The following is a 14,638-nucleotide window of genomic DNA, read 5'->3' on the forward strand; positions in this document are numbered from 1 at the left end:
TTGTTAGGTATAGCAATAAAAGTCACTTTACTTAATCTTTTTTTCTCTTTTGGCAATTGGTGAAGGAGTTGGAAATGCAACTGTGGCCAGCCCCAGCAGTGGAAATAGTTTGATTACAGAGGTGTTGAAAATCTCTGTCAAAAACGTGTTTCTCACTAGCCTCCCAAGACACAAATTTCTACCATTAAAATCCTATTATTTTGCCTGTAAGAAAAGATCGTATCGTCTATCTTTAGTACCAGTTAGTTTAAAATACTTTGGGCCTTGAAAGAAAGATAAAGTACTACTCTGCTTAAACTGGGGTGAAGGAGAAGCTTCAAGGGAAGAAATGAGTAGTAGGGCAAGGGTAGGAATCGAGTCTCTGGGAGTAGGAGACATCCTTTTCTAGTCTATAGTGTGTGTGTGTGTGTGGTCATGGGGTAGGAGGGTGTGAGCTGAGGACAAAAGATGATCTCAGTATGACGAATTTGGGCTGAATTTTAATTTTATCTAGTACCAGATCTCTGTGCAGATGAAACAGAAATCGATTAAATGTGGCTTGATTTAAACTTAGAAGGCATTGGCTTTCAGTATGGACCACCTGAAAATGCTTTGTAGTAACCATTAAAGTTCTGCTTAAAGTTCACCATTTGTGCCATGAAGCACATGGATAGCGTATCCTGTCTTAAGACTGCAACACCAGTGATTTGTTCTTTCTTCTTTTTCAGAACAGGTGATAACTCAGAGACCAGAAAGTTAGATATGTATAAATGAACTTACAAAACAAGGCAAGAGACTTTTAAGTAGAATATATTTGAAAAATAGATAAAAAGGTGTAAGACCTTATATTCAGTAAAACTTTTACAATCTTTTAAAATAGAGTATCTATTTTCATTTTGGAAACCAAAATTAATATAACAATGATTATCCGTTGAGGACAGCATTTCAACCTTTAGAATTGTACATAACATAAAGTTGGGAACATATGAAGATGATCAAACAGGAAAACCAGAACTCTCTTAATCTATGTTTTTTTAACTGAATAGTGCAGTTGATTGCTCTAAAATTCTAAATCCTACCATATTGCAGAAATAATAGCAAAAGGAAAAAAATCATTTATTAAACTTTTACTAAGTATAAGGAATTTCTAAATTATCCCATGTAAAATGTCCATGACTTTATGTGATAGATACTGTAATCACCATTTTATAGATGAGAAAACAGTTTTAAAGACTTGTCTAATAGCACACTATGGTAAAGGCTACAGCCAAGAACACATGGGCACTCAAAGGATTTTGAGAGGGAATTTAAATTTATTTTCTTTGGCAAAATAGTTTCTCATTTGATACCTAATTATAATTTCAGTGCAAATGTTTGCTTAGAAGCAATTGCAATAGGTTAACTAGATTAGCTTAAACCTGCTATCTACAACCTTTAGCTTTCTCTTTTTTTTTTTTTTTTTTTAAAACAAGGTCTCGTCTCGCCCGGGCTGGAGTATGGTGGCTTGATCATGGATTACCGCAACTCCTACCTCCTGGACTCAAGCAATCTTCCCACCCCAGCTTTTGGAGTAGCTAAGATTACAGGTGCATGCCACTCACTTGGCTAATTTTTGGGTTTTTTGTTTTTGTTTTTTGGTAGAGACAGAGTTTTGCTAGCTGGCCTAGGCTGGTCTCAAACTCCTGGACTCAAGCGATCCACCCACCTTGGCCTCCCAAAGTGCTATGATTTACAACCTCAAATTTTCAGTCCTATGATCGGGCACCAAAATGTATAACCTATTTCAATCTTATAAAATACAACTCCTCCCACAAATAGCCACCACCTTTGTATATTCAAGCAACTGTTCATTTGAATTTCAAACTCATGCCAAATCTCTAATGCATTCTGCAGTTAATCATCAACCTACTCATTCATTCATTCATTCATTCAATGAATATTGAGTGCTTGCCATATGCCAGATACAATTCCAACTGCTGAAGATACAAAGCCCAAGCCATTACAGGATTCATAGTTTAGTGGAAAAAAGAGATATCACATAGATAGATGCAACTTCTACCTCCTGGACTCAAGCAATCTTCCCACCCCAGCCTTCGGAGTAGCTAGGATTATAGGTGCTAGTAAAACTGTTGAGGACACCATTTCAACCTTTAGAATGGTACATAACATAAACTTTTGCTAGACAGATAGATAGATAGATAGATAGATAGATAGATAGATAGATAGATAGATAGATTAGATAGATAGAATAATGTTGACATGTTCTTAGTGAAAAAACTGAGTTGTCACTCAGCAACAATTATTTCCTTTGTTAGTAAGTTATGTATGAATTTTAATTGGGCTCATGACCACCTAGAATAGAAGCTACACTTCCCAACCTTTCTTGAGTTATGCACGGCTATACGGCTAAGATCTGCCCAATGGGATGTAAACGGAAGTATGAACAATATCAGACATGTTCTGAAAAGAAGACAGTGTTCCCTTCTCATTATTTGCTCTTTTTCCTGATGGTTGAAATATATGCATGCTGACTGGAGCTGGGGCAGCCAATTAGGCCCAAGGGGCCTGCATTTTAGGGATAGTGGAGCAAAACGTTAGAGGGTAACTGAGCCCTTGATAATTATGTCAATCATGCAAACCCTCAATTACTTACCTCTAGACTAAGCTTACCTGTGAGAGAAACATCTTCCATCTTTTTACAGTTCTGTTTTGGAGGAGTTTCTGTCACTCCCCTTTGACTTTTATCTTAACTAATAGAAAAATACAAAGAAAATTTAGCAGCGTAAGGGACTAGCGAGTGGCACAGTGTGATATTTTAGACAAAGTGATTAGGGAAGGATTTTATGAGGGATTGTTATCTGAGCAGACTCCTGAATGCATGACTATGTCATGTGAATAGGGAGAAAGTATGGAAGGGGGAAATAGTAAAAGGAATACAGTATCTAGTTTCATTTTGGAAACCAAAATTAACATAATGATTATCTGTTGAGGATACCATTTCAACCAAGGAAAGGGGGAAATAGTAAAAGGAAAGGGGGAAGTAGTAAAAGGAAAAGCCCAGAGATGAGAACATGCTTTCGTGTCCAGGGACCATCAAGGAGGCCAAACCTTTTGAAAGGCAAACCTTTCAAATCTTTTCATGCCTGCAAATGAAAATCCTTGACCCTAGACATTGTAGAGACTAGTCAACTTTGCAAGGACTGGTCTCTGCAGGCCTCTTCAAAAAGCATGACCCAGTTGTGAATCTCAGCTTTTACCCAGCTTCATGGCTCACCCTCTAATGGTCCATTTCAAAATGCTTCCTGAGTTCACTATTCAAATACTACGCACTTTTCTGAACCTAGCATGAGTTCTTACTCCAGCTTAAGAACTGGCTCTATTGATCCACCCCTTCCTTTCTTCTTGAGTCTACATAGATATTACTGCCTATATTGTTCATTTTAATTATGAATAATCTATCATTCTGTTCTGATTCATGTGTGTGTCTCTTGCCCCCTCAATTAAGATGTAACATAAGAGCTAGATGTTTAAAAGTGTTTAAAATCCCTTTTGGCTACTATCTGTTCAAACAAAAAGTGCTCACTAAAAACTTTCTGCATGTCCGATGAATGCTTCATTTAACCGTCTCACAAACTAGAAACACAATGGAGAGAGCCTAATCTTTCCCTGTTCCTCCCTTTCGCCAGGAAGATATGAGTAGCTAAAGTATTTGGTGCTATATATAGTCAGTTGATGTCAGCTGAATGCCAGTCTCTTCAGAAAAGCTCAGTCCCCAGTTTGAGTCAGAGTAGGGACCATGCTGTCCCAGGTTCAAGGATAAAAACCATCAGGCCCAAGTGCCATCCATAGTCCATCTCCAGAGTCTTCCTCCACAAACTGGGATTCATCCCCGCTGAAAAAGCACAGTCTAACAGCAAGGTGAGTATGTTGTTTCCTAAAATGTTTTATTAGTCAGTTGTCCAAGAAGATTCAGAGTTGTGACTCATAAATGGGTGTTCTCTGCTTTAAAGCGCAGCTGTTGCCAATATTAAAATGCTACCACCAAAGAATTCTGGTTTAATCTAGTGTCTTCTTCATTCTTACAGTTTGCTGGAATTGATGGAGTGTGATGCTGGTACAAATGAAGGCCAGTGAGGAGACAATGATAGATTAAAATACTATGGAGAAAAGAGAGGGAGGGGAAAGGAGACCAGCAATTTCATTGTTTCTCATTGTCTGATGATCATTATATTAATGTCCAGATAAGACTGGGTCTCTGTTCACTGTGACATTGCCTGTCAGTGAATAACATACTCTGTCACCAGATAAGGAATGCATATTGAAGTCTTTCAGTAGCAAGTGATAATAACTTTTTAATAAAGAACAAAGATGTTGTCTTTTACAACAGTGATTATGAGACACTCCAAATGAGTTCTTCACATTGCCTCAATAATGTCCCTTTGTTTTTAACAGGGAACAAACAAACCATGCTATCACATAATGCTATGGTGAAGCAGAGAAAACAGCAAGCAACAGCCATCATGAAGGAAGTCCATGGAAATGGTATCAATAAAAATCCTTCATAACATTAATATAGATCAGCATGAATGTGGCTCCAACCTGACGTTGTTTAATATTCCATAGTTTACTTCCTTTAAATTCTTGCTGTTCTGTCATAACAAACCTAGAGCTCTAGGGGGTGTAGAAAAGCCTATGGTAACTAATCCTTTTGTAGTCATCCTTTCTCATTTGGAAGCTATTTTCAGAGGAACAACTGCGGTAAAAGGCATGAAGCAATCTGACAGCTGATGTACATTCTGCTTGGCCTGCCTTCCACATTATAAGTTAAGATCACTCTAGATTCTTTTTTTTTTCTGGACAAGTCTCATACAATCTTCTCTTCATTGTCCATCCCACATGGTTTAGCTTGATTTCTTTTACCTTACATTATATAAATCACTCAAAATAAGTTCTGTCATCTTTTTTATAAAGCTATTAAGTTAGAATTCATATTTATTGCTTATTATTTAACTCCATTTCTATTGCTTATTTATTTAACCCTTCAAATTTGGTAATTGATTTACTAACATATTTTGTGTGCAAAGTCTACTTTTATTTGTAACTTCTGAGAAAATATAAAGTTATTGTAGTCTTAAAGCATATGACTCAAAAAATATAAATATATATTACATACAAGGTACTATTTCACTCTCTCCTTTTCTTTAAATTCCAGCAAATAACTTGAGAAACCAATGCTTTATAACTTGCATTTTGAGTCTTATAAAGGAAATTCAACTTTGTTTATAAGCAAGGTATAGCATCAATTTTAAAAGTTAAGAAAAAAATATTCAGGTACTCTTAGGAGCTGATTTGAGCCATTCCAGATATATTTGTGGAATTTTCAGAATGCCTCCTTATTTCCTCTCTACTGACAAGGAATGCAGCCTTTCACCACTACATTATTGAGACCTAGAAGCTTTAGACCTGGGAAGAGTATTGAGCATAATGTTTTCATATTGCACCTTCCATAAAGCAAGAGGAACAGAATCAAAGACTTTTAGGTGCTCCCCACACAATGTAGTCATAACTAAGAGGTCCTGTTGTTGTTTTCTATTTTCTGCAATACAAAACCACTATACTGGATTCAACTTGGTTCTCCTGTTTTACTATAATGTCAAATTAGCTTGGAATAAAATGAGAATAATTCTGAATCAGATGCCAGAACTGAACTCGTACCAATCCAAAGTTCCAAAATTCATGCCTCTTTTTAAAATTTCATGCATCTTTGGATTTCCGGCTTCAAGTAGTTTACTTGAAATTATTTTATCGCTTCCCTGATCAATGTGTCAAAAATCAGATGATCACTAGAGTTTGTGACAAAGTTGTTTACCTTAAAATAAGACTTTTTATGTTATTGTTTTCTAATGGAATCCTAATCATAAAACAGTCAGTCCATTTAATGTGTTCCAGCCTAAGTCATGTGTTGGAGTCTACTCTGTTAGCTCTGACATAGATCATAAAGGTAAGAAGTTTTTTTTCCTTTTTTATAAACATAACTATTGTTTTTATGAAAAATACTTGGGGAAAAAACGCACAATTATATATCAAAGTGGGGGAAACCCTCAAAACCACTATCTCACCACCAGTAAATCCTAGCCACGGAGTCAGCTGAAACCTCCCTCCCATGTCACTGGATGAGTTCCAGCTCCCTTAAGAGGAGTCACATGCTCTGTCTTTGTTGGAATGTCAAGTATTTCAGATAACGTGGGGATAATCAGACTCTTTCCAAGCTCATCCCAGATGAAATAACTTCAGTACTTTATGAAACAGCTCAAATATTTTTCTTCTCTTATTTCCTCTGACATTTTATATGGAACTTCACTATTTGATGATGTTTAGCGATCTGGAGCTAGGGGAGTATAATTTTTTCTCAGGATGCAGAAATAAAATGAACTTCAGAGAAACTTTTTTGGGAGTGATCCTCCAAACTTTCAAATATTTTGCAGCAGTAAAGATCTGGATAATTTAAGATAAAACATGCAACTGCTTTGATCTTAATTGTAAGACAAATAAATCAAATTTTGACTGGATTGTCCTTTATAAAGACAAATGGAAAAGGATGTTCCAGTCAAAATCCCCTTTTACTACATTCCCTCCTCTCCCCTTGTGCATCGGAATTTTTTTTCAGCATCATAACTCATTTAATTTTTATTACTACTTTCCAAAAACATTTAGCTTGGAGGAGTATGAAATGTGACAATGAGTTGGCTAAATCAGTCGTTGTCCTCTGAACATGAGGTGGAAATTCAATCCCATTCTTGTAGGGGAAAGAGATTGCAGTGGGTGAGTCTTTGAGATAAATCAGTAGAAAAATATAAGAATCAGAAATGGAGAGTTTTACATCACAGCCCTCATTCCATCAGAAGGAGAAATAACCTCAAAGATTTACTGAAAAATTCTCTTCATATAGATTATAATGCTAACTGCACAGAATGAGTAAGAAGTGGATAACTCCCAGCCTCTACTAATCACACCCCCAAATTGTTGCTCATTTTGAATCCATTATGATTTGGTTTCAAATTATATACTAGAAGCAAATATACCACACTCCCAACAAATGACTAACAAAAAGCATCCCAAACATGAAGGCTGCCTGCTTTTAGATTTACCTTCCTCATATCACAGTTATGATTACCATCATCATCACCTTGGCAGGAAGCAGAGCTAATGGTAAAGCTGTCCTGGTTACTTTTGTGAGACAAACCTCTGTGCTTTATATAAAAGTATCTCAGCCACAGTTGTTACCATCTAACAAGTGCTATTGTAAAAGACAAAAAATAATTTGGCATTATCTGTGCATGAATTAGTTATGGAGACGAGAAGAGACGGCCTCTAATAGTCCCCACCCATGAGCCCTGCGTAATTTACCCCTAAATCTGTACATATTTTCCAGTATTAATCATATTTTTCTCTTGTTCAGTAACTCATTTGAAACTTGAAGACTGAAGGAAGAGAGAGAGGTAGGAAAGAATGAAAGGATAGGAAGTAATAAACTGATAAAGAGATGGGGCAATCAGAATAAAATAAGGAGAGGCACTCTAGAGGAACTGGCATCTGTTTAGAAATGCTGGGGGAAAGGAATTGGAATTTTAAAAACCATAAGAAGAACTGGGAGTATGATGTTCCCTGACTTCAAGCATGGATATTGCTGACAGTTTAGAATAAGAGCTTCATAAATAGAGAAGACCACAGTGCCTCCTAAGTAAGCTTCGGTCACCCTACAGTCCTCTCACCTGGGTTCTAGGAGGGCTTTTTTTGGTATGTATTTTGTTTGTTTGTTTGTTTCTCCTCATGATTGGGCAACAGCTTTTCCCAGCACACAGAAGAGAACTGGGCAGGTTGTTTCTGTAACTTCAGGAAGAGAGCTTAGCTTTTGGTCTGAAAACAGGAAGCCCAGGTTCTAAATGGAGTGCTGTTGTTAATGTGGTACCAGGGATCCTGGGTTCCAGACCAGACATCAGATTTCACATCAGAAAATGAGGAAGGCTGGATTTGCTGATACATCTAATTATAAAATTCCATGATTCTAATTTACTGAGCTATGTGCAGAAGCCAAACATCAGTGTGTTTGAGTTCTCCCATCAGTAACAAAGGAAATGATAATATTGACATAAATTGTAAGGACTCTTTGAAAATAAGTACAAAGTCTAGAATTTCAGATGAACGATTACATGAAGACCACTTTTACTTCTCTTGTAGGAACGTATCTTAAACTGTAACTAATCAAATCTTCAAAATTAAAATGAAGATGCCAAAAAGGCCTTTCACACCTCCTATCAAATATAAAAAGTTTATAGAAGAAGAACTTAATGATTCAGTGTACAAGTTTGGTAATTTTCTGTTGTTTGTTTTAACCTTTCACATTAGCATTCTCATAGCCCCAAGAAAAATAAGAGCTAGAAAGGTTTGCACGTTTTATTTTGAAAAGTAGTGTGCAGTCATAGCTTGTGAATTCATAAGTTTTCTAAGCATCTAACCTCAATAAGGCACTCCAGAAAACTAGTACAAGAGAACTAGGCTAAATTGTATTTTATACTGAAGTTGAAATTGTAGAGTTCAATTCTAGCTATATTATTCCATCATCCTAGCTTTCTTTGAAGACTTTTTCACTCAAATATGTTTTAGATACACATCCTATAAACAGTACTAGATTATTCTGTTTGTGTAATTCAGTACATTGGTAATCTCATTTTTTGAATGTTTATAGATTTATGGTTTTTAAATAATGTTTTTATTAATGACTAATTTTTTAAAACTTTATAAAATAGCCTTAGAACTCAAATCAAGATAAAGACGTATGAAATAAGAAAATAAAGAATCACAGATGGTATTCAAAATCAACATTTTTATGTAGAGATAATTATCACAGAACTTTTTAACAATTGGAGTTTTAAGGCATTACCCAAAATCACAGTCTGGACTATGATCTTACATGTTATATGTAATATGTACATACATATTACTTTATAGAAGAACATATTTTGTGGACTATTATTCAATCACATAGGCCAACTGTCCAGGGACAGGAGGAAGAGTTCTGTGCAAATGCAGATAATCAATAAGCCCACCCTAAAGCAAATAAGCTTCAGCTAGCTACCCTCTAGTAATTGCAGTTGCCAATCATGGTAGAACAGTTTTAAAAGGTGTTTTGTCTTACTACAATTATTTGTAAGTGAGTGTCTTTGCAAACTATGGATTAGATTAACTCATCTAACTGAAGTTACGGATCAGTATAAATGACACCAATAAGAAAGTATACCTAGCCATATTATTTTTTCTTTTTCTTTTTTTTTTTTTTGAGATGGAGTCTGGCTCTATTGCCCAGGCTGGAGTGCAGTGGTGCAATCTCGTCTCACTGCAACCTCCACTTCCTGAGTTCAAGTGATTCTCCTGCCTCAGCCTCCTGAGTAGCTGGAATTACAGGTGCCTGCCACTACGCTCAGCTAATTTTTGTATTTTTTTAGTAGAGATAGGGTTTTGCCATGTTGGCAGGGCTGATCTCGAACTCTTGACCTCAAGTGATCTGCCTGCCTCAGCCTCCCAGAGTGCTGGGATTACAGGTGTGAGCCACCATGCCTGGCCTTATTTTCAATAGATGATCTAATGCCACAAAGACAACCTTCTAAGCCATGAAGGCAAGGATATGTATTCTAAATAAAACATATCATTTATCAAGCATCAAGATTAAACACACCATTAAGAACTCGTGCAAGGGTTTTCAGTGAAGGGCAGGGAACAGCTGAACTTGGAATCTGTGTGCTCAGATGACAGCGTTCTTGACTCTGAAAGTTTAAGTAATGAGAGTGAGCATGCAATAGATTCCTTAACTCACAAATGTTTCTGAAACGCTTGCTCCAGTGACATCATAAATTTAACTATTAGAAGGGAAAGGAAGGGAAGAAAACCTTGGAGAATTTTGTTTGTGTGTTTTATTTGTTTATGCAAAATATCCCTGACACTGATGAATGTGTCCATTAGTATGCTATTATATATTTAACAATTGGTTCTCAAATGGGGCAGCAGTAGGGATGTTTTGATTTGTAGAATTTGCCAATTTCTGTGATATAAATGCTCCCACCATGACCAAATTCAAGCTACCACATGGAAGCCCTAAATACAGAGTTGGAAAGAGATACGCAGTAGTAGAACATTACATATTTTCCCCATACAGATACAATGGATATAAATAACCTCAAGAGCATAACGTCTCTTCTATCTTTTATAATCTAAACGGAACTTGCTAGTCTGAATCCAGAATGAAAAAGTTGAAATACCACATCCCATCACACTGTCTAGTATGTTGAGGGATATTCATAGACACACTGAAAAATAAACTTGCTCATCCTTCCATGATCCAAACACATAGTGACAGAGACTCCAAACACTTGCAAATAAGTAAGTGTGAATATTCCCTGTAGAACTCAGCAAAGATGATGAGCAAATCTCAGGAAATTGTTGTAAAATACCCTCACATACTCTGCTCTGTTTTTCTTATGCCTTTTCCATAGGCTATTTCTACCATTCCTGGGAACTGCGAAGCACAGCATTTTGTTTTGTTTTGTTTGGGGATGCTAGAGAGCCAAACAGAGCTGTTCTTCATTGCATTAGAAAGAGGTATAAAAATTTTAAAACATTTTTAATAATAGACTTTATTTTGTAGAGCAGTTTTAGGTTTGCAGGAAAGTGAGGGAGAAAGTACAATAAGTTCCCATATAAACTTCTTCCCCGCTGCTGTTCCCTGTATTATTAGCATCTTGCATCAGTGTGTATTTGTAACAACTGATGAACCAATATTGATAACTGTTGCAGTCCATTTTGTGCTGCTATAACAGAATACCTGAGACTGGGTAGTCTACACTGAACAGAAATTGGTTCATGGTTTCAGAGGCCAGGTAGTCCAATATCAAGGTGCCAGCATCAACGGAGGGTCTTTTTGCTGAGTCATCACATGGCAGAGGACAAGAAAGAAAAGGGGGCTGAATTCATCCTTGTATAAGGTCACAAATCCCACCCATGAGGGTGGGGTACTCATGGCTTAATTACCTTTTAAAGCTCTGGGCTCTTAATACTGTCACAATGGCAATTAAATTTCTTTCTTTTCTCTTCCTTTCTTTTTCTTTTTTTTTTTTTTGAGATGGAGTCTTGCTGTGTCACCCAGGCTGGAGTGCAGTGGCCTGACCTCGGCTCACTGCAACCTCTGCCTCCTGGGTTCAAGCGATTCTCCTGCCTCAGTCTCCCGAGTAGCTGGGATTACAGGTACACACCACCACGCATGGCTAATTTTTGTATTTTTAGTAGAGATGTGATTTCACCATATTGGCCAGGCTGGTCTCGAACTCCTGACCTCATGATCTGCCCACCTGGGCCTCCCAAAGTGCTGGGATTATAGGCGTGACCCGCCGCGCCTGGCCTGGCAATTAAATTTCAAAATGAGCTTTGGAAGGGACACACATTCAAACCATACAAACTAAAGTCCGTAGTTTACATTAGGATTCACTCTTTGTGTTAATGCAGTTCTATGGGCTTTCACAAATGCAGTGTCGTATATCTGCCATTACAGCATCACACAGGATAGTTTCTCAGCCCTAAAAATCCCCTATGCTTCAGTTATTCATCCCTGTCTCTCTACCTCCTTCCAATTCCTTGGCAATTATGGATCTTTATGCTGCCTTCTAGTTTTGTCTTTTCCAGAATGTCAAATAGCTGGAATCATACAGTAAGCAGATTTTTCTGACTGGCTTCTTTTACTTAGAAATATGCATTTAAGGATTCTTCATGTCTTTTCATGGCCTGATAGCTCTTAATTAAATTTTTTATCTTGAGATTTTTTTTTTAGATAATCATAGTTTCACACGCAGTTGTTAGATATAATATAGGGCTATCCCATGTGCCCTTTCCCAGTGGTAACATCTGGCAAAACTATATTACAATATCACAACCAGAATATTGACATTGATACAGTCAAGAGATGTAACATTTCCATTCCCATAAGGGTCTCTTGTGTTGCCCTTTCATAGCCATCCCCACTTCTCTCTTGGCCCTATCTCTCCTTAAACCCTGACCAATCACTATTCTGCTCTCCGTTTCTATAAATTTTCTGTAATTTCAAGAATGATATACAAATGAAATCATACATACAGCATATAACCTTTTGGGAATGGCTTTTTCATTCAGTGTAATTCTCTAGAGATTCATCCAGGTCTTGTTCTCAATGATTTGTTCCTTTTTGTTGCTGAATACCATGCTGTGGATGGACCACAGTGTTTTTAATAGTTTACCCATTGAAATACATCTGGGTTGTTTCGGTTTTTGATTATCAAGAAGGAAGATGCTATGAACATTTGTGTATATGATTTTGCAAGAACACAAGTTTTCTTTCTTTCTTTCTTTCTTTTTTTTTTTTTTTGAGACGGAGTTTCGCTCTTGTTGCCCAGGTTGGAGTGCAAATGGCGCAATCTCGGCTCACTGCAACCTCTGCTTCCCAGGTTCAAACGATTCTCCTGCCTCAGCCTCCCAAGTAGCTGCAATTACAGGCATGCACCACCATGCCCGGCTTATTTTTTGTATTTTTAGTAGAGATGGCGTTTCTCCATGTTGGTCAGGCTGATCTCAAAGTCCTGACCTCAGGTGATCCGCCTGCCTCAGCCTCCCACAGTGCCGGGATTACAGGCGTGAACCACCACACCCAGCCAAGAACACAAGTTTTCATTTCACTGGGATAAATGTCCAGTATTGCTGGGTAGTTCTGCATTTAGTTTATAACAGAATTTATGAAATTGTTTTCTAGAGTGTCTGTATCATTTTACATCTTCAGCAGCAATATGCAAGTGACCCAGTTTCTCCACATCCTCACCAGCAAATGGTGCTGTCATCATTTTTCATTATAGACATTCTGATAAGTGTGCAGTGATATATCATTGTGAGTTTAATTTGCATTTCCCTAGTGACTGATGATGTTTACCATCTTTTCAAATGCTTATTTGCAATCTGTATATCTTTTTCAGTTGAAATGCCTCTTCATGTTTTGGTCCACATTCTAATTGGATTGTTTGCTTTTTTAATAGTTAATTTTGATTGTTCTGTATTTATGCTAGACTGTTCTCAAGGTTATATGTTTTGAAAATATTGTTTCCCATCCTGTAGCTTGTCTTTTCATCCTCTTACCAGGGTCTGTCTCAGAGCAAACGTTTTTAATTTTGATGATGTCCAGTTTATCAATTATTCCTTTTATGGATTGTGATTTTGGTGTTGTTTAGCAACTCTTTGCCTAGCCCTAGGTCCCAAAGTTACACTAATGTGATTTTTCTTCCTTAGCCTGTTAACATGGTGAATCTTTGCCTCGCTCTCGATCTCAAAGATATAGTAATGTGATTTTTCTTCCTTAGCCTGTTAACATAGTGAATTACATTGATTGATCTTCGAATAGTAAAACAGCGTTGCCTCCCTGAATTAAACCCCACTGGCTCATGATATAAAATTCTTTTTATATATTGCTTAATTATATTTGCTAATAATATGTTAAAGATTTTGCTTCTATATGTATGTGGTATATTGTTTTGTAACTTTTTCTGTGTGTGTTTTTTGTTTTGTTTTGTTTTTTTGAGATAGGGTCTCACTCTGTCACCCAGGTTGTAGTGCAGGGCCTGATCTTGGCTCACTGCAACCACCTCTCAGCCTCAACTGATCCTTCCACTTCAGCCTCCCAAGTAGCTGGGACCAACGCACCACCATGTCAGCTAAATTTGTGTGTGTGTGTGTGTGTGTGTGTGTGTGTTTGGTACAGATGTGGTTTCACCATGTTGCTCAGGCTGGTCTTGAACTCTTGAGCTCAAGCAATCCACCTGCCTCAGGCCTCCCAAAGTGCTAGGATTACAGGCGTGAGCCACCCCGTCTGGCCTGTCTGTGCGTGTTGTCTTTCTCTGGCTTTGGTATCAGAATAACATTACCTTAATAAAATGAACTAGGAAGAACTCTCTTCTATTTTGGGGCAGAAATTATGTGGCATTGGTGATAATTGTTCTTTAAATATTTGATAGAATTCTTCAGTGAAATCATTTAAGTCTGAAGGCTTTTGGGAGGTGAGGAGAGTTTTAGACTATAAACTGAATTGTCTGAATAGTAATATAGTTAATCAAGTACTCGTTTCATGTTGGGTGAACTGAGGTAATTTGTGCTTTTTGAGGAACTGGTCGATTTTTTCTAATTTTCAAGTTTATGTGAATTTATATGTAGAATTGTTTGTAGTATTAATATTCTTATTATCTGTTTGCTATCTGCAGTGTCTGTAATGATATCTCTTATTTTGTTCCTAATATTGTTACTTTGTGCCTTCTCTATCTTTTCTGTGTTAATCTCACTAGAGATCTATCAATTTTACTGATCTTTTAAAAACCAGCTCCATACTTCATTGATTTTCTCTATTGTTTTTGTTTTTTATTTCATTGTTTTCTGCTCTTATCTTTATTATTTCTTTCCTTCTGCTTGCTTTGGGTTTATTTTGTTCATCTTTTTTTACGTTTTTTGGGGTAGACACTTAGTTTATTGATTTGATACTTTTTTCTTTTTTAACTGTACATTTAGTGCTATAAATATTCCTCTCAGCACAGCGTTAGCTGTTTCC

General features: G+C 37.0%; 1 protein-coding gene across 1 annotated transcript in view; it reads left to right on the forward strand.

Moving 5' to 3' along the window:
- The first annotated feature begins 3,698 nt into the window (after window positions 1–3,698).
- Window positions 3,699–14,638, forward strand: part of MYOZ2 (myozenin 2) — a 53,666-nt gene continuing 42,726 nt past the window's right edge. Inside the window, exons 1-2 of the mRNA XM_010364862.2 lie at window positions 3,699–3,897; window positions 4,432–4,521. Coding sequence (XP_010363164.1) covers window positions 4,446–4,521 — 76 coding nt within the window. The 5' untranslated portion in view covers window positions 3,699–3,897; window positions 4,432–4,445. The remainder of the gene's footprint in view (window positions 3,898–4,431; window positions 4,522–14,638) is intronic.

Source organism: Rhinopithecus roxellana, chromosome 2 (genome assembly GCF_007565055.1).
Source record: "Rhinopithecus roxellana isolate Shanxi Qingling chromosome 2, ASM756505v1, whole genome shotgun sequence".
In the NCBI taxonomy this organism is placed as follows: Eukaryota; Metazoa; Chordata; class Mammalia; order Primates; family Cercopithecidae; genus Rhinopithecus; species Rhinopithecus roxellana.